The sequence below is a fragment of the Halichoerus grypus genome, chromosome 6, assembly GCF_964656455.1.
Source record: "Halichoerus grypus chromosome 6, mHalGry1.hap1.1, whole genome shotgun sequence".
NCBI classification, from domain to species: Eukaryota; Metazoa; Chordata; class Mammalia; order Carnivora; family Phocidae; genus Halichoerus; species Halichoerus grypus.
In genome coordinates this window covers 86,163,883-86,187,722 of record NC_135717.1, presented here as the reverse complement: position 1 = coordinate 86,187,722, position 23,840 = coordinate 86,163,883, and the positions used below count along the sequence as shown (strand labels likewise).

General features: G+C 40.7%; 1 protein-coding gene across 5 annotated transcripts in view; it reads left to right on the top strand.

Moving 5' to 3' along the window:
* STYK1 (serine/threonine/tyrosine kinase 1) overlaps positions 1-23,840 on the top strand; it is a 46,291-nt gene that overhangs the window by 5,557 nt on the left and 16,894 nt on the right. For 3 of the 5 annotated variants that reach the window (XM_078075610.1, XM_078075612.1, XM_078075613.1), the window contains 4 exons: positions 18,775-18,922; positions 19,364-19,498; positions 22,033-22,299; positions 23,025-23,206. In XM_078075610.1, the coding sequence (XP_077931736.1) occupies positions 18,877-18,922; positions 19,364-19,498; positions 22,033-22,299; positions 23,025-23,206 (630 nt within the window). In that variant the 5' untranslated portion in view covers positions 18,775-18,876. Of the gene's footprint in view, positions 1-12,510; positions 12,770-13,645; positions 13,880-18,774; positions 18,923-19,363; positions 19,499-22,032; positions 22,300-23,024; positions 23,207-23,840 lie in introns of all 5 variants that reach the window. The other 2 variants (XM_078075614.1, XM_078075609.1) reach the window with 1 other exon arrangement.

Below are 23,840 nucleotides of genomic sequence, written 5' to 3'. Positions count from 1 at the left end.
TCTCCTGCTTAGAACGCCAGCTGAGTTGGGCACTGTAGGTTCCAGCTACATCATGTTGTGAATGCGACTTGTAAGGGTGAGTTTTCAGGGAACGGAAGAATCTCCCGATGCTCCTGCCTTCTTTAGCCCTCATCAGTCTCTGTCGCGTCCCAACTTCTAAGAATTGTCTCCACCTGCAACTCAGTCTGTGTCCTCAGTTATAATTGCAATCTTTCTGGCGGTAGCCACCTATCCATATAGCTAATTCTTCATAATGGCCGTGATCAAATCAACTTGAAGATAGTGATTACATTTTTCAAACCTGCACTTGCAGATTGTTATGGACTAAATTATTGGCAAGAATTATAAATGAAAAGGAAGCCTGTTTTAATTTTCCTGCTAGAGCTGTTAACATCGTATAGCCTCAGCCATAGTAAACGGCAGTGGTGCTTAATGTCAGGTTACAAAAGACAGAAATGTGGTGCTATTTCTAGAACACTGGCCTAAATTAAAATTATTATATGTATATAGTTCTAGGCTATGTTAGAATTCTACTAAGAACAAATTGTAGCAGATTCTAAAGGTTAAGAAAAAGCTGTTTCAAAATATATGTTATGGCCATAGGTAAATCTCAATAATGAACATGTAATGCTCATATTTTAAGCCAATTTGCTTTCTGGAGAAAGCTTCAAAATTATTAGCTTTTGTCTCATCAGTTTTGAATGATTTAACCAAATGTACTGTGTTGGGTAAATGCAGAGTTTTGTGTTGAAGAACTCCAGGAGATACTATGTATGTTATATTCATATTATGCTATCAATTGAATGATGAAAAACATTTGTGAAAGGTGATAATTTGGAGTTTGGAGAAATTGATCCTAAGCATGTTTTTCTTTTCTCTTTTTTTAAAAGATTTTTAAAAATTTATTTATTTGAGAGAGAGAGCATGAGCGGGCAGAGGGGGGCCGTGCAGAGAGAGAGGGAGAAGCAGGCTCCCCGCTGAGCAGGGAGTCCGATGCGGGACTCGATCCCAGACCCTGGGATCATGACCTGAGCTGAAGGCAGACGCTTAACTGACTGAGCCACCCCAGCGCCCCCTAAGCACGTTTTTCTGATAGTACTCAACCATCAGGGCCAGTTGTATGTCAAAGCCACCCCTAGTTTGTATCCTTTGGGTCAACTTCTCCAAAGTCCCTCTTAAGCCAGATGGGACTGGCTTGGCCCAGGCAAGAAAAGCTCCTGTTGGCCCTTGCCCACGTGCTCAGTCGGGGCCCCAACGTAGTGCTCCTTCTGGCTGGTTAGAGGCTAAGGCAGCAGGAAAGGGCTTGTTTATCTGAGTAGTAGAAGTGACAGGCTTGCTTGTGGTTCAAGGAAAGAGGAGGAAGGCTAAAAGAATGCTAAATATTTATCTCCATTGCCTTATTTTCCATCAGATTTATAAGCAGATTCCACAAATCAAGCCAGTCTGGCCTGCAGCTGCCCTGCCTCCTACCTCTGTGGTCTTTACCCACAGGTCTCAACGCCTGATCCTTTTAGTGTTCCGGGGGGGCTGCTATCTTAGTATGAGTCAAAATGAGTTCTGGCAGAGGAAGAAGAAGGAAATACAGTATCCACTAGAGTATTCTGAAAGCCCTGCAGTGCCTGCAATGAAAACACAACTGGAATGTGAAGTCTCTAGTCTTCAACCTTGGAGATGTATGGGGTAGATTTTCTGAGCCTGGTCCAGACACTAAACAGCCCAAAGATCCAGCAGGCAGAAGAAACCATGAAAGTAAATTGCATTAGGAATTCTAGAAACTAGGATCCTTTTCCTTATCCTCACTGCTACAAAACTTAACTGAATAACTACAAGGGGTCAAATCTCCAGCCAGCCTTATGCATGGTGGAGAATGGTAGTGAAAGAGCACAAGGTGGAGATTCAAGACGCACAATGGTAGCCCTAGCTTGAGTGCTAGCTGTTGGAAGACGCCTCTCTTGTGTGCCCGAGTTTCCTCACGGGTAGGCTGTGGACGTGAGGTTTTCCCGTGGCTTTCAGAGGGCTCGGCTGGTTGTTCAGGATTCTGCGCATTTGTGGAGAGTGTGTTGCACTTCACAGCTGGCTCAGCAGGCAGAGTAAGAGATGGAAGGCAGGGCTGCTCTTTCCATTGTTTCTTTAGCAGGGAGGTGTGGCTATAGCAGGCCAGAAGGCACCGCAGTGGTTACTACATTTACAGCACGGGACTAGAATGGCTTTTGGAATATTGAGAGTTGAACCTGTCATATCTCTGTCATATCTGCATCCGTTCTTGAAGCCCAAGCATCTCCCGTATCACCGGGTGACTTGGGTTTCACTCCCTGTCCTTCTCGTCGTCACCCACATTCCATTCTTAGGACGGTCTAATCTGGAATTCTAGATCGGGAACTTTCACATCTGATTAGATCTTCTGACCTTGGGCAGGTCACCTGATCACTCAGACCTTAGTTTCCACGTATGAAGTTGTTAAGACAGCCGTGGAGTATTCTGAAGTGGCTTTCTATTATAAAAATGAAGATAGCTTTGAGGAATATTCCAATTCTGTAGGACTGGGAAAAAAGAAATATAAATAAATCAAATGTGATCTTATAATTATCTATAAAGCACCACCCCTTTACCACCACATTTATCTTTCCAGGTCTGCTCTTCTTGGGCTGATATTAAAATTGATTATTTTTAATCCACTGAGTTAGCATTGACTGGGGAATGGAGGCAAGCTGACTTAAAAATGGAAGTATGAGCTTACCTTAACTACAAACAGATGGCCAATAAAGATTTGATAGTATCAGCAAGGCCACAGATTGTGGGTTTATAGATATTCAGATAGCGTGTGAGATAATTCACTCACAAAAAGAAGTTCATTGAACCCTGGGATAGAACTCTCTGTGCTAGATGGAAATCCTTATTTTTTTACACCTGAGTTATAATTTAACAGTGATATTGGGGGCTGCTCCTTTGTGGCTTTTATTTAAACCTCAATCAAACATATTTTGGGTGCCCAGGGAGCAGTGTTCTCCGTAGATTAGATATGAAGAAGTATTTATGTTGATAGAAATTTAGAGATGTCATTCTTTGGATACCATCTCTAATCCTACCAATTTGTGGCAACCTGAGAAATTAGACGAACTCAGGCTTATCCAAGAAAATACACTGGGTTCTGACACTAAGAGCTGCACAATATGGTGCTCTATGGTCTGTGCATTTATCCAAATATGAGAAGAATCAGTAGTGGCCTTTTAGTATGCTATGGTATTAGATATAGATAGCATGTCTGGCCAGCCTCTAAGAGGCATGTATTGACCAACCTGTTCTAGAATGGATTTTCTCAGAGACAGAACATTCTGTATTATCACCAAGTCATACACAAATTCTGGCTTAACCTTTAGAGGCCACAGAACGGTAAATGTTAGCATCGACAACAAATGAGGGTTACCCACTGAAAACTACAAAATATCATTGAAAAAAATTAAAGATCTAAATAGATCAAAAGACATCCTGTGTTCTCAGGTAGGAAGACTTAATATTGTTAAGATGGCAGTACTCCCCAAGTTGATCTATATAGTCAATGTAATCTCTACTCAAATTCCAGATGGATTTTTTTTTTACAGGAATGATCAAGCTGATTCTAAAATTCACATTGGAATGTAAGGGTCTTAAAATATCCAAAACAATCGTCAAAAAGAGAACAAAGTTGGAGGACTCATATTTAATGATTTTAAAACTCACTGCAAAGCTAAGTAATTAAGACTGTGTACTGTTGGCATAAAGATAGCCATATAGACCAGTGGAACAGAGTTGAGAGTCTCCAACTCATACCTGTGGCCATTTGATTTTCCACACAGTGTCAAAACAATTAATTGTTCGGACACACTGGATATTCACATACAACACAGAAACACTGAAATTGTGCGGAAACAATGGATATTCACATGCAAAAGAATGAAGTTGAATGCTTACCTCACAACATATGCAGAAATTAACTCAAAATAGGTCAAAAACTTAAATTTAAGAATTAAAACCATTATTCAGCCACAAAAAAGAATGAAGTACTGATTTATGCTACAACATGGATGTGATGGTTAGGAGGCGGAGTTCAGATGGTGGAGAAGTAGGGGGACCTGGGGCTTTCCTCGACCCTCAACACAGCTGTACTGAGGTCAGATCACTTGGAACACCCAGGAAATCGATCTGAGGATTGGAAGAAGGATTTCCACATTAAGGGAGACAACATCGCAGGTGGGAGGTGCGTGGAAGTGAATTGGGGGAGAGAAAAGGGAGAGAGGGAGAGACAGGTTGAGAGAGCGTGGCATCAGGTTTGCACAAAAAGAAAACTTCTCAGACCACAGACTGTGCTGGTTAATTTTATGTGTCAATTTGAGTGAGCTGAGGAATGCCTAGATAGCTGGGAAACATTATTTCTGGGTGTCTCTGTGAAGACGTTTCTGGAAAGGATTAGCATTTGAATCAATGGACTGAATAAAGACCTGCCCTCACCAGTGTGGGTTGGCATCATCCATCCTGCCAAGGGCCCGAATAGAGCAAAAAAGGTGGAGGAAGGGTGACTTTCTCTCTTGAGATGGGACATCTATCTTTTCCTGCCCTCCAACATTGGAACTCCTGATCCTCTGGCCTTCAGACTGTGGGGCTTACACCAGTGGTCCTCAGTTCTCAGGGCTTCAGCCTCACACTGAATTGTACCACCAGCTTTCCTGACTTTCCAGCTTGCCGACAGCGGACTGTGGAACTTCTTGGCCTCCATAAATTCATGAGCCAATTCCTGTAATAAATCTCCTCTTACATATCTGCATATCTATGTATATCTATCTACATCCATGTATCTTATTGGTTCTATTTCTCTAGAGAACCCTAATACAATCGGTGACCTTAAAAACATGCTAAGTGAAAGGAACCAGACACAAAGCTACAGATTGTATGATTCGATTCATATATAATGTTCAAAATGGGCACATCCATAGAGACAGCGAATAGGTTAGTGATTGCCAGGGGCTGGGGGGAGTGGGCATTGGGGAGCGACTGCTATTGGTACAGGTTTCTTTTGGGGGATGATGGAAATATTCTATTTTTTTTTAAAAGATTTTATTTATTTATTTGACAGAGAGAGACACAGCAAGAGAGAGAACACAAGCAGGGGGAGAGGGAGAGGAAGAAGCAGGCTTCCCACCGAGCAAGGAGCCCAATGCAGGGCTCAATCCCAGGACCCTGGGATCATGACCTGAGCCGAAGGCAGACGCTTAACGACTGAGCCACCCAGGTGCCCCATGATGGAAATATAAAATTAGATAGCAGTGATGGTTGTACAACTTTGTGAATATAAAAACCACTGAATTATACACTTTAAAAAGGATGAGTTTTATGGTATGTGGGGTCAAAAAGAAAGCAATATTGAAGGTAATTCTAATTTTGCAAGAAAAAAAGAAAAGAAAGGAAAAAAGAAAAGAAAAGAGAAAATATTTTCAAGAATCTGCTAAGAAGATGGTATAATGTAAGAAAACAGATTCCGAAGCCACACAACCTGGGAATTCCAAATCCCTGTTACTAGCTGTGTGATCTGGAGCAAGTTACTTAATCTCTCTGTGGCCCAGTTTCTTCATCTATATGTAAAGTGCTTAGAACAGTGCCTAACACATGGGGAGCACTATTTGAATGTTTGTCATTGTAACTACATGCCATAAAATGTGCTAGGATATAGCGGGAAGCAAAAACCAGTATTAAGGAAGCTATGCTACCCATAAATGACAGTTAAGGAGGAGCAGAGCAGGGCAGAGTCCAAAGCAGATTGCTTCACTTGGTTTATTGTCTGAACTCTGCTCCATGTTGACTCATGGAAAGAAACTGAGTTTGTGGGAAAGGAGGGAGAGATAATATGGGTCCAGGATACAATATCTATATTTAACCTTTCCTGGGTCCTGAAAAGATCTAAAACTGTGTTAGGAGAGACATATAGAGGAGGGAACCAGAGCAAGGGATGGTGAAAAGTACTTAGTAAATTTTTGTTGTTCAATTTAAATAAATATTAGGCAAAAATTTTGAGGGTTTTCCTCTGGATTTAGATAATAAAGTTCCGATCTTTGTTCTCTTCCTATCTCTATTGGGATCTTGTTACCTCTTTCATTTCAAAATAAAATCAAACCAATCTTTAAAGATTTTATTCATTCATTTATTTATTTAGAGAGCACGAGCGGGGGGAGGGGCAGAGAGAGAGGGAGAGAGAAGCTCAAGCAGACTCTGCACTGAGCGCAGAGCCTGTCGTGGGACTCGATTTCACAGCCCTAAGATCATGATCTGAGCTGAAATCATGAGTCGGATGCTTAGCCGACTGAGCCACCCAGGCACCCCCCAAGCAAATCTTTAAAGTTCATGTCACTGCCACATTTTTATTCCCAAGACAAATCAAGAAGCCAGGACGGTGGCAGGTAAACCGCTTTCTGCATCCTTGTAGGGTGCATTTACTATTCCTAACTTTTCTGTAGATCTGATTCTGTCTGTCAACATGTAGCAAAGAAGGACTAGATTACATAGCCATTTTGAGGGGATGGTAGAAGGTATTACATTTCTTACTTAAAAAGATAGAGACAAACTCTGTTGTCCACCTTTCCTCTGGTTTTCACTTCTGAATTCTCTAAGTGAATGTATGTTATATAGCTTTGGTTTTATCATAGTTTTGCTTTCTTGGATACTAAGTAAAAATAATTATAATGCCTTATATTTTTACTCTGTATATTTCATGATGCTTTATATACAAACCTTTGACAAAGATATGTTAATTGGCTTACTTAAGGTCACACACAAGGTTGTGGTAACCAGGGACATAACTGAGATCTCATATCCCCTTTGCCTGTATTAGGAGAGAATTTTTTTTTAAATATTTTTATTCATTTATTTGAGAGAAAGAGAGCACGCGCACACAGACGCAGAGGGAGAGGGAGAAGCAGAATCCCTGCTGAGCAGAGAGCTTGATGTGGGGCTGGATCCCAGGACCCTGGGATCATGACCTGAGCTGAAGGCAGACGCTTAACTGACTGAGCCACCCAGGCACCCTGAGATTCTTTTCATTCTTCATTTCTCCTAGAACTTTCTATTAAATAATCTAGGTGAGGAAAATATGACCAATTCTAGGGCAGAAGGCAGCTGAAGCCAAAGTAAAGATTAATGCCAGAGCCTCATTATACTTGAATCCATGCTGGTATAGAAATAGTATTATTTAACGTTCATTTGATCTCAGGTTTTTCTCCAAAGTGCATCTCATATCTGCATCAATCTGTCTTCCTAAAAATTATTGGTATTGATATATGAGAGGAGAAAACATATGATCAAAAAATGATGGAATAATGAGTAGAATTGGCCTGAAATTCTCTGAAATACCAAAGCCTTAACAGCAGCTTAACAGATCTTCAAATCATTTACTATTGAAAAGCTTTAACTGTGGGCAGCAAGGATACTTCAGAAGAGAGGGCAGTAGGCATGAGGGGGCAGGGGAAAGGGGGAACATGATAATTCTACCTTGGATTTCTGAAATCCATAAAATTCTTTTAGTCTAAAATTTTAAAGTCCTGTCATATGTTATTTGTCTTGCCAGAACGTCTCTGACTAGGCAGTTCAAGGATTATGATCCGTTATTTTATGAATTAGGAATTAAAACCCAGGGATGTGATAAAACTTGCCCAAAATGACAGTCAGAAAGAGAGAGACAGAGATAATGTTAAAACATGGCTGCCAATATAGAACTTTATTAAACTAGAGCCTGATGAATTTTAAATCTGACTATATTACTTTACCTACTAACATAAAAAAAATATTAAAAACTTTGAATATAAAATTGAACGTAAAATTAATGAACTTGAACATAAAATTAATATATTTATAGTATTCCATTGCATAGCTGTATAAAAATTTGACATCCCTCTTTGTATTAGTTAGGATTTTCCAGAAAAATAGAGCCAACAGAATGTTTGTTTGTCTGTCTATGTATCTATGTATCCATTGAGATTTATTTTAAAGAATCTGTGGATAGTTGGGAAGTCCAAAATCTTCAGGGTAGGCAAGCAGGCTGGAGACCCGGTTTAAGTCCAATATGCTGGCAGAATTTCCTCTTCTTCTGGGGACATCAGTCTTTTTCATTTAAGACTGTCAACTGATTGGATGAGGTATACCCACATTATGGAGGGTAATCTGCTTTACTCAAAGTTCACTGACTTAGATGTTAATCTCATAAAAAAAATTCCTTCACAGAAACATCTAGAATAACATTTGATCAATTATATTGGTACCATGGCCTAGCCAAGTTGACGCATAAAATTAACCATCCCACTTTTCCTGATGAAAATTTATTTCCACTTTTAATTTTTTTATTGTAGAGAATTTCAAGTATATACAAAAGCAGGCAAATAGGTAGGATGGTAGGATGACTACCTATGTATTAATAACCCAAATTTAATAATTTTCAACACATGGCCCATCGTGTTTCATTTATATCCTCCACACAATTCCACTGCTCAAGTCCTGGGATTATTTTGAAGCACATGCCTATTTCTGCTTTCAAAAGAAATAAATAACAGTATAATAAAATTTTTTGCATGTTCAGAAACATCTTTCATTAAAAAAATCCTTTTATGGGATGCTGGCTCAATTGGTGGTGTGTGTGACTCTTGGTCTCAGGATTGTGAGTTTGAGCCCCACGTTAGGTGTAGAGATTACTTAAAAATAAAATCTTTAAAAAAAAATCCTTTTATAATTGACTCCTGGGAGAGAAATTACTGGGTCAAAATTATGAATGTCATTAAGGCTCTTTTCTTACATGCCAAATTTGTTTCCATAAACGTAGAAATTTAGATGCCCTGTTAATATGTTAGAGTGGGCTTTTTAAATAGGGTTCTTCAGAGCATCATAATTCTCTTTCACTTTTTTCTTCTTATATGGATAGACAAAAAAATTTGCCTCTTGTTTTTACTTGAATGTGTATTATTTAATTACTAGTTAAGGTAAACATCTTTAATCTTACATTACCCTTCTTCCATATTTGTTAAACATTTTGGTTTGGTGTATTGGCTTTCTTTTGTTTTTCACTTTTCACGACCATTTATTTATTGTCATTTTAGTAATTTTCTTACTATGTTACTAAGTTATATAGAATATCTATGTTTTTATTCACTGGTTGATCCTTTCTTTGTGACTTTTTTTTTCCCTATTGGAAGGAGTCTTCTCTCTCTCTCTTTAAAGATTTTATTTATTTATTTGACAGAGAGAGAGCACACACGCAGGGGAAGGGAGAGAAGCAAGTAGACTCTGAGCTAAGCGTGGGGCCTGCTGCGGGGGGCTCAATCCCATGACCAGGAGGTCACTACTGGAGCCGAAATCATGAGTTGGGCGCTCAACCAACTGAGCCACTCAGGTGCCCCAGGAATCTTCTGTTTTAAACTTACCAAGTCCTCACCAATCCAATATAACTTACACTGTTATTTTTTGTTTCTTAAAACACATAATTATTTTTACAACTAAAATTTAATTTTGCATAGGAATGAAGCAAGGATGGAGATTATTATTGCCAAACGAGTAATCATAATATGCATAATCCACATAATAATAATCAATCTCAATAGTTCTCAACTTAGCTATAATTTAGTCTCTCCTGGGAAATAGTCCTTTTTTTCCAATGCTGATAGGTGAAATCATAATTATGGGATTCATAATCATCACAATCTCTTCCAACGTGGGAGGCAGTGAACCCTAGGATTGGTATTTTTTAGAAAGCTCCCTAAAAGATTCTTAATGTGTAACCAAGCTTGAGAATCTGCTTGTTTTGTTTCATGCTGACTTCTTTATATTAAATTCCTAAATATGTATTTTATTTCTGGGATATTTATTTGTTCTATTAATCTTACTCTCTGTTTTTCAATGTCATTTTGTGTGTTAGGCCTTGTAACATATTCAGGCCTAGGACATGCCCCTTCCCCCAAATTTTGTTTTGTTTTTAGAACGAGAGATTACCGCATGTTGAGACGTCACCAGTTCTTTTCCTCATCTTGCTGGAGCCCTAAGTTTCCAATCAAATCTACTGTATGAGCCCTCCTTGAACTTCTCAACTTAGTTCTCTCATTCATACTTAAACACCTTAGGAAAGCTACCTAAACTTTCTCCTCATTTTCTGTTTATTCCCTGAACCACCCCACTCTCTGGCTCCGCTACTGCCTTACAACTATTCTTTTTCTCACCATGAGTGATCTCCATTCTGCCTATATCCACTGGGTGACTTTTCTTACCTCTCACCAGCTTCAGGGTCACTTGTCTGAGTGAGTGATTTGAGATAAACTAACTAGGTTATGGAGGTAAATTCTAGGTAAAGGTGGACAGTTCGGTTATAGACTCAAATGTAGGCAAAAATAAGCAACTTGGGTTTATAGGATGTGAGCAGAACCGTGGGGGCAAGAGTTTCAGGGGTGTGTGGGTGGGCATGAAGCATAGTGGGGATGAGGTGATGGCCATTACTCAAGCGCCAAGCCTGCAGGGTATCTATCAGGGTGCATGTGTGGGGGTCCTTTCCATTTGTAGCAGGACCTCAGTAACCAGACTATAGTGTGAAGTTCTTATCTAATGAAAGAAAATTGATTGAAGCCAGAAGAACAGGAAGAGCCTATCCACCTGTGAGACGTTCAGGACAGGACTCCAGATTTGACAGTGCTTGGGTATTAACTATGAATAACTGGATACCCCTTGTGAAAAATGATCAACTTTATGTCTTCTCAGATTGGGGAGTATGGTAAGAAGAATGGGGAGAAGGAGCTGAGACTATTGCTCTCTTTACTGCCTCCATCAAGATTGGTTCAGGAACTGGGTAAAAATGTAGCCAGCAGATAGGTGGTATCAATGGAACCAGCTAGAAGGAGTTGAGAAATTTAGGACAGGAGGTGAATTAATTAACTAACAAATTAATAATATATCACTATCTAGCATTCTATCTGTTTTATACCTTAGTTTACAGCATTATGGTCTTTGATCCATCTTGTTTAAATCTCCCTTCCTCAACATGATTGTCCAATTCAGAGACCGCCTAGCAGGTGTAATACTTAGACTGTCAAATCATATCTAGTTGATATGAAGAGATTTAAAACCCACATTAACTTTATGATTACTTTAACTTCCTCTTCACACACAGGGCTAAATATAGTTAGATCCACAAATATAAATATCTTTTTTTTTTTAAAGATTTTATTTATTTATTGGACAGAGAGAGACATAGTGAGAGCAGGAACACAAGCAGGGGGAGTGGTAGAGGGAGAAGCAGGCTTCCCGCGGAGCAGGGAGCCCGATGCGGGGCTCGATCCCAGGACCCTGGGACCATGACCTGAGCCGAAGGCAGATGCTTAACAACTGAGCCACCCAGGTGCCCCCACAAATATAAATATCTTGATAATAGGTGTTTTGTTTTCTTATTCGGAGTTATAGATGCTTACTGATTGGTACAGCTATGTGACTACCTCCCAACCTGGGAGATAGGTGAAGGAGGGAGGGAGGAAGGGAGAGAATACTACATATTGATGGTCTGTAATGGGCCTGACACTCTACGAGGTATTTTACATCCAGTATCCTATAGAGCTTTCAACTGCCTGGACAGATAGATATTGTTGTCTTTACTTACAGGTGGAAAAACAGAGGCTCAGAAAAGTGAGAATGACTTATACGCAGTCATGATGAACGGTGGACCTGAGATTCAAATAGAAGTCTGACTCCAAATCTCCTTCTCTTACCACTATCCCATAGGAAATTACAGGCAGGGTAGGGATAGGAATGAAACTGGAGAGTTTCTGGGGCTGCCGTGATAAGGGTCAGAAGATGCCGGTCTGAAGGAACCTTCAGAATTTGAGAGGCAAGGTGGTATAGCTGGTTGAGGGGTCTTGCTGGTTGCCCGGCCCCTTTTCCGATGTGATTCATTTCTTGCTGCTCTCTGTGGTTCTTCACTGCCCTCAGGAGAGAAAGAGGTGTCCTGCTCCCTAAACTAGGAAGAGAAGGCATGGCAAGGTCAGGTGTTATATAAGCCTCTGGATGCTTGATGAATCACCTATCAAACCAGAACTAGAACTCAAACCTCTGACTCTATTATCATAGCACCAGCTCCGTGCTGATTCCACGTCTCCCAACTTCCAGACTGCTCAGCTCTGAAGCACGCTGACCCATTCCTAACGAGGGAATCTGCTGTTTGCTCCTTGCTGTGCAGAATGACGTTCCCAGAAGCGTCTTTTTCGTCTTGCCAGGCGTTTGTTGCTGTTTACCTAGGATTACCTTCTATGTATAGAATCTTTACAGGGACACACCCTGTATTACATAGCACCGAGGTAAACGGCATTTGAGCTGATTTCCTGATTGTGAAATCCCCTGTCCATTTGTCTCTCTGCCTGCCTGGGTCTGGGATTCATTTATCAGAGTATGAGAAAGTGTGTGTGTGTGTGTGTGTGTGTGTGTGTTCCTGCAATCTTTCACAAAATGTCTTCCTTCTGTTCTTTTCAGTGTGGCTCCCCTCTCCACAAGAGGGCAGTGTGCTAGGATAGGCTGGAGAAGCGGCAGAGCAACAAGGGGCTCCTCATTTTTGGGGAAACTTCCAAGATTTTTAAGTACCAGAAGTCTCCCCACCACCCCTGAATGAAAAGTCTAGCAGAATGAGTAGCAAAGAGGGGGACTGATCCTTGGAAACACATTGTAACTGACAACGTAGCAGCGAGGTGTTTGAGAGAAGCCCCCAGCAGGCGTCTTCTGTTGTGTCCATCAGGTAGGACAAAGGGGACGCGGATGGATCAGAAGCTATTCTGTGTTTAAAGGTGGGAGGTAGCTGCGTGTCCTTGGCTTTTCCCTGATTGAGAATCCTTATTCTGGGCTGGGGAAATTGGTGTTCACTAGTGATTTCGGGAAGAGAAAACAATCAGCGGGAGAATATCTAATTTGAGATACATATACGATTTCTGGGCGTTTGAGGTTCGAATGTGGTAGGTGGAGAATTATGGAATCAAGAACACGAGAAATAGAATGATAATTATAATGAAAATAAAATGTCTTGAATTTGTGTAACACCTCAAAGGAAATAAAATGTAATCTCTGTAATCATATTTAAATTTGATGGGGCGTGCAGTGTTACTGCAATTCTTACCTAGATGTTAGGGGGCCTGTCTTGCAATCACATTGCTCCTCTATAGAGGAGACTTTTCGGGAGCTACCAGGATAGAAGTTAAGCTTCTTCATCTCTACCGTGTAGCACATGCTTTAGGAATTCCTATAGGTACGTAAAAATAAGAAGCAAGAAAAGCTGATAACACTCAGTCTCACTGTTAAAAGACCTTTGTTTAAACAAGGTCCGGATTCCCAGGCACCACAGGAGACTCTCTTCCAACCATTTCAAAGTGCATTTCAAGCTCTGGGTTTCTAGGAAGGTGGGGGAGGGTGAAGATCAGAACCACCATAATCCTTCAATATCTGAGAAGAACAGGAGGACAAGGGATTCCCTCTGGGTACCTCCCCTTCTCTTTGCCTCATCCTCACTAGGCGATACCACGCTGCACAAGGCAAGTTATCTACACTAGTCAGGTTTTCTGGATTGAAAGAGGGTCACCTCTTCAGTGTACTTTCCCTTTACTCTTTGTCCTCTGACAAGTGTGCTTCAGGAGGAAGGCGGAGCCTTGGCTGCTGCACGGTGATTCTACGTCTTAGGCCAGTGCCCTGTCTCCTGGGAGTTCTAGCACCTTTCTGACCCTCATGCTCACAATGAAAGCTTGCTAGTCCTGGAAACTAGATCCTTTCCCTCCAAAAGCAGAAGGTAGAAAAAGGATTGAGATCAGATCCTGGAAAATGAGCAAACAAAGAAAATGACCCAAGATTCCATGATCTGGTGAGTACTAGGAAAAGTTTCTGATGCTACCTTTATTTTCTGAAGAAATTTTGAAGACAGACATGCAGACATTGTTTGTGCCCCTGTAAGATCTTGGAGAACACACTTAAAGGCAGATTCTACTCACCTGCCCTTCCCAAATTATGTTGTATTTGTTGGTGAAGTTTGATTTCAGCATTATGCTTTCTATGATTCTTTTGGATTCTTTTTTTTTTTTTTTTTAAAGATTTTATTTATTTATTTGAGAGAGAGAGAATGAGAGAGAGCGAGTACATGAGAGGGGGGAGGGTCAGAGGGAGAAGCAGACTCCCTGCCGAGCAGGGAGCCCGATGCGGGACTTGATCCAGGGACTCCAGGATCATGACCTGAGCCGAAGGCAGTCGCTTAACCAACTGAGCCACCCAGGTGCCCGATTCTTTTGGATTCTGACATAATTCCTTCTTGACACTATTGGTCTTGTCCATTTGAGTGACAGATGTGTAGTAAAGTAGTTTAAGGAATATTGGGTTTGTAACTAAAAGACTGGGGTATGAAACCTTGCTATGTCATTTACTTGCTTTTTTATGTTTTAATTTTTTAAAGATTTTATTTATTTAACAGAGAGAGAGAGAGCACAGGTGAGCGCACAACCAGGGGGAGCAACAGGCAGAGGGAGAAGCAGGCTCCCTGCTGAGCAGGGAGCCCCATACGGGAATGGATCCCAGGACCCTGGGATCATGACCTGAGCCAAAGGCAGACATTTAACCAACTGAGCCACCCAGGAGCCCCTGTTTTAATTTTTTTTAACCCTGGCTTATTCAGAACGTAATCTTTCTGAGCCACAGTTTCCTCTATGTGAAAGTGCCTAGCATAATACCTGGCACATTGTAGTTGCTCAACATGTTTATTGGAGCTGAAAATAGGAAGAACAGCTTGCTTTTCAGAATGTTAAAGCTTAAGTACTTTTGGAACCCTGTAGATAGATCTGAGCAGTTCTTTTCTATCTCATTTCCAATTTAACATGTTCATTCCAGTAAATGGTTTTTGGTTTTTGTTTTATTTTACTAGACAGCTCAAGGATAAGGATGAAGGGGGAGGGGAAGAGAAGGTGAGTGAGGTAGAGGGTGGACTGCCTCAGTCTGGGGGCTGCTACCTCCATATATTTTACCCTCCTCACCTGAACTCTTTGAGTCCTCTGCCTCATAGCTCATAGCTATTAGTAACTCCCTTACCCAATGTGGCATCCATGTGGGCGAATGGGCCACTTGTCTTCATAAAAAGAACATGGCCGGCGGACCCACTTGTGTTGATACACAGGTGGTAAGGTTGAGGGTGAGTCTGGTGTAACATTTAATCGTATCTTACGGTAACGGCACCAGGTGCTATATGGAGGTCAATCAAGGAATTTCTCACAACATGTAGGCTCAGGAGAATAGATCTAATTTTTAAAGTTCTATTTGTAAGTGTATTTTGGTAAGAAGAATTTCTTCTGGATACTTCTGAGTAAATTGTTGACTATATCTGGGAGATTATACTGTGCTCACTGGACAGAAGTGTTGCTAGTAGGAGTTGTGTTATTCTTGCAAATAGAACTGTGTTTGTGGATAATGGAACAGATATAAAGATGTGGCATGGTGTTATGCTTGTGTTGTGCCTATGTGTAAGAGTTTGGAGAGTTTATGTTTATAGTTAGCTTAATTTCAGTTATAACCATTCACTTGTGTGGTGTCCAGACTGTAATCTTGCGAAGCTTTGGGCTGAACTTTACCCCTCATTTCACTCTCATTTTCTTCCTATTGTATCTCCTTCTTCATTGTGCTATTTCCTACTCTAGATTCTCAATTCAAGAAGGGAGCTGAACTTTTCAATATGCCAACAGAAAGTCAGAAGTGATTGAGAAGAGAGAAAATAAGGAATGATAGCCACAAATGAGGGAATAATATTGTTTTAATTAGAGCCCTGCCTGAGGAGATTTGGCACTGTTAGATGTAGGTATTTGTAAACTATAGGCAAGCTGTGTACATATTTTCCAACCATTAAATGGAATTATCAAAATAAACAATTTCCCAACTTTACTGGATCCTTGATTCCAATGGCTTCCAATAATCTAGTAATAGATGGCACTAAGGAGAGAACTGTGGGATAATGTTTTATATATGTAAGGACCTTACAGTCTAGGTAAGAGAAGGAGTAGCCAATATACATTTTTTTCTTTTTTTCTTTTTGAAGATTTTATTTTTATGTAATCTCTACACCCAATATGGGCTCAAACTCACAACCCTGAGATCAAGAGTCGCATGCTCTACTGACTGAGCCAGCCAGGCGCCCCTACATTTTTGTCTTAACACAGTGAGAAAACTGTCTAGATGTAATCGAAGGGGTAGAGTATTGGTCATATTATAGAAATGTTGGTCAAGAACACTGATAGGTTAGAATCTAACCAATAGGAAGAGTCATCCTATCAGGTTCTGGCATCAAGGCATGTCTTTTCTCAGGTTGACACAGCGGACAGGCAAAGTCATGTGGTAATTGAATATTTAACTGCAGAGAGAAAAGCAATGTGAGAGGAATATTGTTGCTACAAGTGAGTATGAGCATCTTCTGATATAAGTGCTTTGGTGGGCTCTAAAGGTGGTAAGGTTTCCTGTGTGGGCTTCCATGCCTATGGGGTGGATATGCCTGGTGTGTTCACCTTAAAAATTCTAGACTCATTTCGTATATTCCACATGTCTCTAGCCAAGCTCTAATAGTTGGAAAGAGCTTATTGTACAAATGCCTGGAAAGCAATCTACCGAGTGGCCCTCACCATAGCCCTACACGTTTGTCTCCTTGGTCTAGCATCCAATTATTTTGGGTTTCTAGTTGTTAATAAGCCTAGCTTCTTTAAAGTATCCATGCCCAAATAAAGATACACAAATGAACCTTGTTCAGGAAATGTAATAGAAGGTCATACTGTATCCAAATGACCACACTGTGCTCTGTAATAAGTGTGATATGTAGGTGCAAGGGTATAAGCATGGATTTGAGTCACTGGGTGTGGGTGGGTATGTTTGGCCATGTGCCTATAGTTGAGTTTGGCCCACCATGAGCAGTTCTAAGTGAGGATACATGTGCGCACAGGCCTTTAAATGTCTTCCTTTGGTATGTATTAGTGGGTGTGTAGTTTGGTTTCTGGGCAGAGCTTGCAAGCTGGAGCCGGCTGCTGACCGACTTTTTCTTCCACTTGCACTGTGGTTAAGAGAGATTATGCTCACAGAACACTCCCCGGGAGAGCCAAACTCGTTAAACTGGCTGCTCCCTGAATGAACACAATTACATCTGATAGTGCACTGAAAAGGAAGTAAGAGGAAAGGAGAACAAGAATGAGAATGGCAGTGAGACATTTTCAAGCAGCTTTTGAATTCTCTGGACTGTGCTAATGTTTCATTATTTAAGGTCTTCTCCTTCTCTACCATCTCAAGGCTCCCTGATTCTTGCCCTAGCACCAGTGCTTTCCTTCCATGTGGTCTTGTGGAATTGTGGAAACTTTCTCAATTCCCTTTCACCTTGCTTTCTCGACTTATAAACTAGATGAGATGGACTTTGTTATCTTATAATTCATTGACTTCATAGATCCCTTGTTATGTACAAGTCCACAGATAAGAAGGTGACTTTCCTCTCCCCAGTTTTCCTCCTGGCCACTCCTCTGTATACATGGGCTTCTGTCAACCAACCACACACCTGTCTTTCTTCTGAGTTGTAAGAAAATTGTCTAATTCTCATCTCCCAATCATGGAGCTTCAAGAATAGTGAAAAGGGGGTGAGGCTGGAACTGGAAGGTTTCTTTATATATGTGTTTCAGGCACTAAGGGACTCTGCCTCAATAAGTCACATTGTGGTTTTTAGTATCAATAATAAAGCACAACATGTAATAGAAGACTGCATAATATGGTGAATAGCACTTATGTACAACATAGTATTCTGTAATTCTGATTTGTAAAATTTTACCTTGTTATCAACTCACTACAAAACTAGATACATACTTAGGATCACCTAGACAGTGAAAAAAAAATCACCGTTTTTTCCTGCCCCAGATCCATCAGAATTAGTTAGAACCAGGGAAGACTTTTGTTTACCAAGGGCAAAATAAAGTTTGTATATATATATATATACCAGTTCTCTTCAGAAAGAAAGGACCAGGTTCGGGGAGGTGTAATTTCAAATATATGCTGATCATACAGAATTAAAAGTGATGTACCTAAAGAATCTCTGGCTCAGTAAGCAAGAAACTAGTTTACTTGGAGGAGAATTGGGAACTGAATAAATGGAGAAGGATGGGGTAGGAGAAAGATTTTTATGGTATAGCACTTTAATTTTTTATTTTTGTAACTTATGCATATATATATGTATATATGTATATATTATATAGTTAAAGAGAGAGAAAAAGAAAATGGCTTGGTTCTGATACTCCCTTTAATCTATATACTAGTAGGAATGAATGCCTGTGTCTGTCTATATATAATGACCAGGGGAAGCTCCAATTAAAAAATAAGTGATACACAGAAAAAAAAATATTAAACCTGCTTAGGATTATAGGGGAGGTAGATCATTTCCATATAACCCACGGACCACAATTGCTCAGACCAGTGCTGCAAACATGAACTTGAGCATTGGAGCAGGGGTCTTGGGTAGGAGGGGAACCTTTAAATAATTTGAGAAACAATGGCATGAAAGGATAAGGCCAGATCAGGGCTATACTTGTATAATAGAAAAGGGGAAAATGCTAGGAAAAAACAAAGTTCTTCACACTTGAATATCAGGTAGATGGATAGAGATGAATGGATGACTCAGAAAGTTCCAGGTAGCGATGTACTTAATAACTAATGATCTTTTGAGGTATCTTAAAACTCTCTGTATGCTCCATTTTATTTTTTCAGAATAATTTCATCCTTGGGAATTACTCTCAGTGGTGCTCTGTGCATTCTCTGAGGGCCAAGCAAAGGAGTGGACAGTTGTGTGGCCTGGGAGATGAGAGGGGCATGGCACGAAAGCTACTGGAATGCAGTCTCAGTGACAAGCTGTGTGGTAAGGACAGACACCACAGATGCCTATCTTCTGATTCTAGGATGACCGAGACGAAGGTCTGCATAGATTCTAGGAGAATGAGTTGACTTCTAGTAGAAATGAAGACGGTGTTCATAAAGGAATGGGCACTAGAGGTCATTGTCTTTGAAGAGGGACAAGTGCCAGTCAGAGATCCAGATGCTGCATCCTTCACCTCAGCAGAAAAAATGAGAGATGAGACACAGAGCACCCTTGATAGGCTGAGAAGTGGGGACATTGGGCTTTCTGATTAGAGAGCTGCTCCCAGTAGTGGTGCCATTGTATGGAAGTGGAGGGGAAGAAGGAAGAAATGATCATTTCACGTATGAGGAGCTGAGGACTGTGTGGGTAGGGGAAGTTGTGTGGACATCAGATTGGGGTTCTTCTTCAATCTCTCCTCCTCCTGCTTGATTTCCTACCCAGTTGTTCGGGAGCAGCAGTATGAGATCATCATCATCCCAACCATTCTGGTTGGCACCTTCCTTATCCTTCTTGCAGTCATCCTGTGGCTTTTTATCAGAGAACAAAGAGCTCAACAACAGTCTCCTGGACTCCAAGGTAAAACTCAAACTGGGGCTGGGAGAAGGGCCGGGGAAGATGGAGATTACAGAAAGTAAGACCCAAGTCTCAATGAGCCCAAGTCTAGAAGGTGAAGTCCCTGCTATGGAAGAGGAGGTATGGGGCCCCTCTTGTGGAGCTGAGGGGAGGTGAGCTCTTCTCTAGGAAGTCATGAGTAGAAACTCAGTATATGCTTGTCAGTTGAAACAACAGTAGGCAAGAGAGGCTTCATGTGACCTGTTTCTATCTTCTTTGTCCTACTGCACTATCAAATATTTGGCCATGTGAGTGTCTACATATTGGGGAGGAAGATTAGTGGGTAAAGCCCAAGGCTTTGTTACCAGCCTCAAAGGATGACATTTACTCTGTAATAGATCCCAGCCCTCCTCTGTGCTCCTGGACTATATGATGAAAAAGGGTAGCCTTCATAGCAGTCTTTGAAGCATTAAGTAGGAGATAATATCCTGTTCTGAAGTACCAGTGAGCATATAATGAAAATGAATTAGCTTACATGAAACTAAGAGTAAAGAGAAGAAAAAAAAAATCATGACAGTGATCAGAAACTGTTTAGTGGCTGATCCCCATTCCCTCTCTAAATGGTAATTGGGTGATGGGCATTAAGGAGGGCACTTGATGTAATGAGCACTGAGTATTATAAACAAACTGATGAATCACCAAATTCTACCCCTGAAATTAATAATGCACTATATGTGAACTAAATTGAATTTAAATAAAACATTTAAAAAATTATCCCAATTCTCTTCTAATTCACTTCCAGAAAAACTTCTCAGAGAAGTTGTCTAAACTCACTCTCATGACTTCTACTTGTCACATTCTCTTTCGAACATACTAAAATAAGGCTTTTATCCCCACCATTCCACCAAAACAATTCTTTCTGAGATTGCCAATAACAGCTATATTGAATCCTCTTCTTAACCTGTCGAAAGCATTTGGAACAATTATGCACCTTCTCCTTCTTGAAACACTTTATTTTCCTTTTAAACCTATAGTCACTCCCTTAATGGTCTCATTTTCAGTCTTATGGATTCAAACCCTTTCTCTATTCTAATTGTAGTCCCCTTGAAATCCAGATTCCTATATTAAACCACTTATTTTGCAGTTTGGATCCAATACACATTTCATATGTAATATGCCCACAGCAAAGGTCCTGAAATTCCCTCACAAATGTCCTCTGGTTTTCTATGAAGTGTTCAGTCTAAAATCTTGCAGATGTCCTTGACTCCTCTTCTCTCATACTTTATATCCAATCCATTAGCAAATCCTGTTAACTCTATCTTTAGAAGAAACTCAAGCCTCTCTCATCTCTCATATATCGTTGTAATACACTCCTAACTGGTTTCCCTACTTCTCTCCTGGTCCCTTTATGGTTCTCCACAGGACAGCAGAATGATTCTTTTAAGGCCTAAGTCAGTCCTGATCATTCTCGGCTTGGAATAAAATAAAATATAATTTTTTTTTAGAATAAAAAAAGACAAAATTCTTCCAATGACCTTCCATGTGCTGGGCCCTCTCTGGCCTCATCTCGTATGATTCTCCAATTATCCCACATGGTTCCAGCTGTACTAACTTCATTTCTCTTCCTCAAATATGCCAAGTATGCTTCTTCCTCAATACCTCTGCTCTTCCTGTTCCCTCTGTCTGTAATATCCTCCCTGATACCAGTATGGTTTGCTCTCTAATTGCTTCCAGGCATTTCTCAAATGTTCATCCTATTAGAAAGGACTGTCCTGGCCTTGAAATATAAAATAGCATCACGGATAGCCTCTGATTCTGCTATTTACCTTTATAACACTCATCTCCTGGTATGTTATTATCTGTTTCCCCTCTCTCCTACCACTAGAAAGTAATCATAAGAATCTGGGCTTTGCCTATTCCCAACACCTAGAACAGTTCCTGGAATGCAGGATGTGATATTTGCCAAATAAATTGATAGATTAATGAATGAATGGAGGTTTAATGAGAAGAATGAATTTCTCTTTTCCAATGGAGAAAAACTGACTAAGAAAAGGGGAAAGTACCAGAAGATTTTTTTGACTGAGACTCTGGGAAATATGCAATTTGACTTTGGGGACATCTTAAGGGAGGAAGAATAGGCACGGCTTAGAGTTGAGGAGTTATCCATACCTTCCCTCCACCTTTAAAAGCCATTTGATTGACTTAAGCATTAGTCCCTACTGGTAGTTACCACCACGTTTCAGGTATCTGTGGTTTGAGTACCAATTCAGGAACTTCCTTAATTGTTTCCATACTAATACTGAACTGTAATCCTGAGAAAAGTAGAAAGAAAATGTCATTACCACTTTCCAGAGGTCCATCTTGAGTTGTCTTAGAAGGAATAGGGTTATTATAAATGTTTTACAAGGTTGGTACTGATGCTGCTTCACAGAAGGTATCCCCACATCGGGCAGGGAGAAAATTGCTAAAGGGACTTCCTTGCCAGTGTGTTCCAGGCTCTGCTTTCCTGGAGTCCCTAGGTAGGGAAAAGATGATTGGTTATCATCTCTTTGTTCTAGGCATTGCCCCTGTGCCTCCATCTAGGGGCCTAAGCTGGAAGGCGGGAGGACATGGAGGAAGTGTGTTCGTGCCACTTAAGGAGACATCAGTGGAAAGCCTCCTACGAACTACCACTCATGCTCTGGCTAAGCTGCAAGTGCCCCGGGAGCAACTCTCTGAAGTTCTGGAGGAGATCCACAATGGTAGTTGTGGGGCCATCTATCGAACCAAGATGTATACTGGGGACCCTGCTAAGCCAAAGAGTGTTGTCCTCAAGGTTTTGAAAGGTAAAAGAAGTGTTTGAGTTCCCTTTCCCTTTTTTACTTTTCCATTGTGAGCCCCCAGCCATGAATGCTAACAAGCTTACAGACATTAAGATGTTAATCAACAAATAGCTGTGATCACAATTGTGAGAGCAGAGTAGGAAGGGGATAGAAAATGAAAACTTGAGACAGAAATGTTTTTCTTGGGGTTTTTCCCTAGCTCAGTGTTGCCTGTTGAGGTTGCTAGAACTGATTTTTTCATACTGGATATTAGTGCATGTGGATTTTGAGGTTGTTCCTTCATTTGTCTGCACTATCAGTTTCCCTAATATTGTTTTCTTTCTTTCTTCCTCTTTCCTTTCTTTCTTTCCTTCCTTCCTCTTTTCTTTTTTTCTCTTTATATGGACCAGTAGTAGCAGATACATAAAACAGAACAAGGATAGGATAAGCACGAATACTAATCAAAAGGCCTAGGCAGTGATAATATTTGAATGTGAGCACTTGTCTATTTAGGCAGATGAGAGTCTATCCAGTTCTAGGGCCTATGATTCTCTGTTTGTTTTGACAAGAAAAAAATCAGTGACCTTGAGAATTATCTTCTAATTAGTTCCCTTTCTCTTTACTTTCTGTCTATACTTATTCTCCTTTGGAGTCTTGAAAATTACCGTCTGAGGTTGCTTCCTCCCTCATAGCTCCCATTTTACTGGTGATGTTCTGACTGCTTCCCATGGTTCATCTGTCCTCCACAGAGCCGGCTGGCCTCCCCGAGGTGCAGGATTTCTTAGGGCGAATCCAGTTCTATCAGCACCTGGGGAAGCACGAGAACCTGGTGCAGCTGCAAGGCTGCTGCACAGAGGAGCTGCCGCTCTATATGCTGCTGGAGGATGTGGACCAAGGGGACCTGCTCAGCTTTCTCTGGACCTGTCGGCGGGTGAGCAGCAGGGCAGAGGCATTAGGAAGGAAAGGCTTGACCTGGCTCATTAGCTGGTCACATGTCAAATAGCCTGGCAAACGACAAAGCAGAGAGACATTAGAGGAACATAATGATTATCACCAACCCATAGAACTTTTTATGATGGCAGAAAAATTCTCTATCTGCTCTGTTCAAAATGGTAGCCACTAATCACGTGTGGCTATGGAGCACTTGAAATGTGGCTGATGTGACTGGGAAATGGAATTTTTAAAATTTTATTTAGTTTTAAATAATAAACTTCTCAACAGCCACATGTGGCGAATGGCTATCATAGTGGGCAGTGCAGATTTAGGGCATGAACTCTCGGCTTTATATCCTACGAGCTGTGTGACTTTGGGCAAGTCATCCCTCTGAGCCTGAATTTTCAGCATCTGTACAATGGGAATAATAATAAGTTATTATTAAAATTAACAGAAATTATGCATGTAAAAACTATTGTTAGTATTGACTGTAATTTTATCGCTGTTGGCCTTAAATGTGTCTTCTATTCCATAACATCCCTCTAGTATGCCAGGGTTGACGAGGAGACATTCAGCTTGAAAGTTTTTGTACTTCAAATTCATATTTAAAAAAATGTAAATGTGTAGAAATT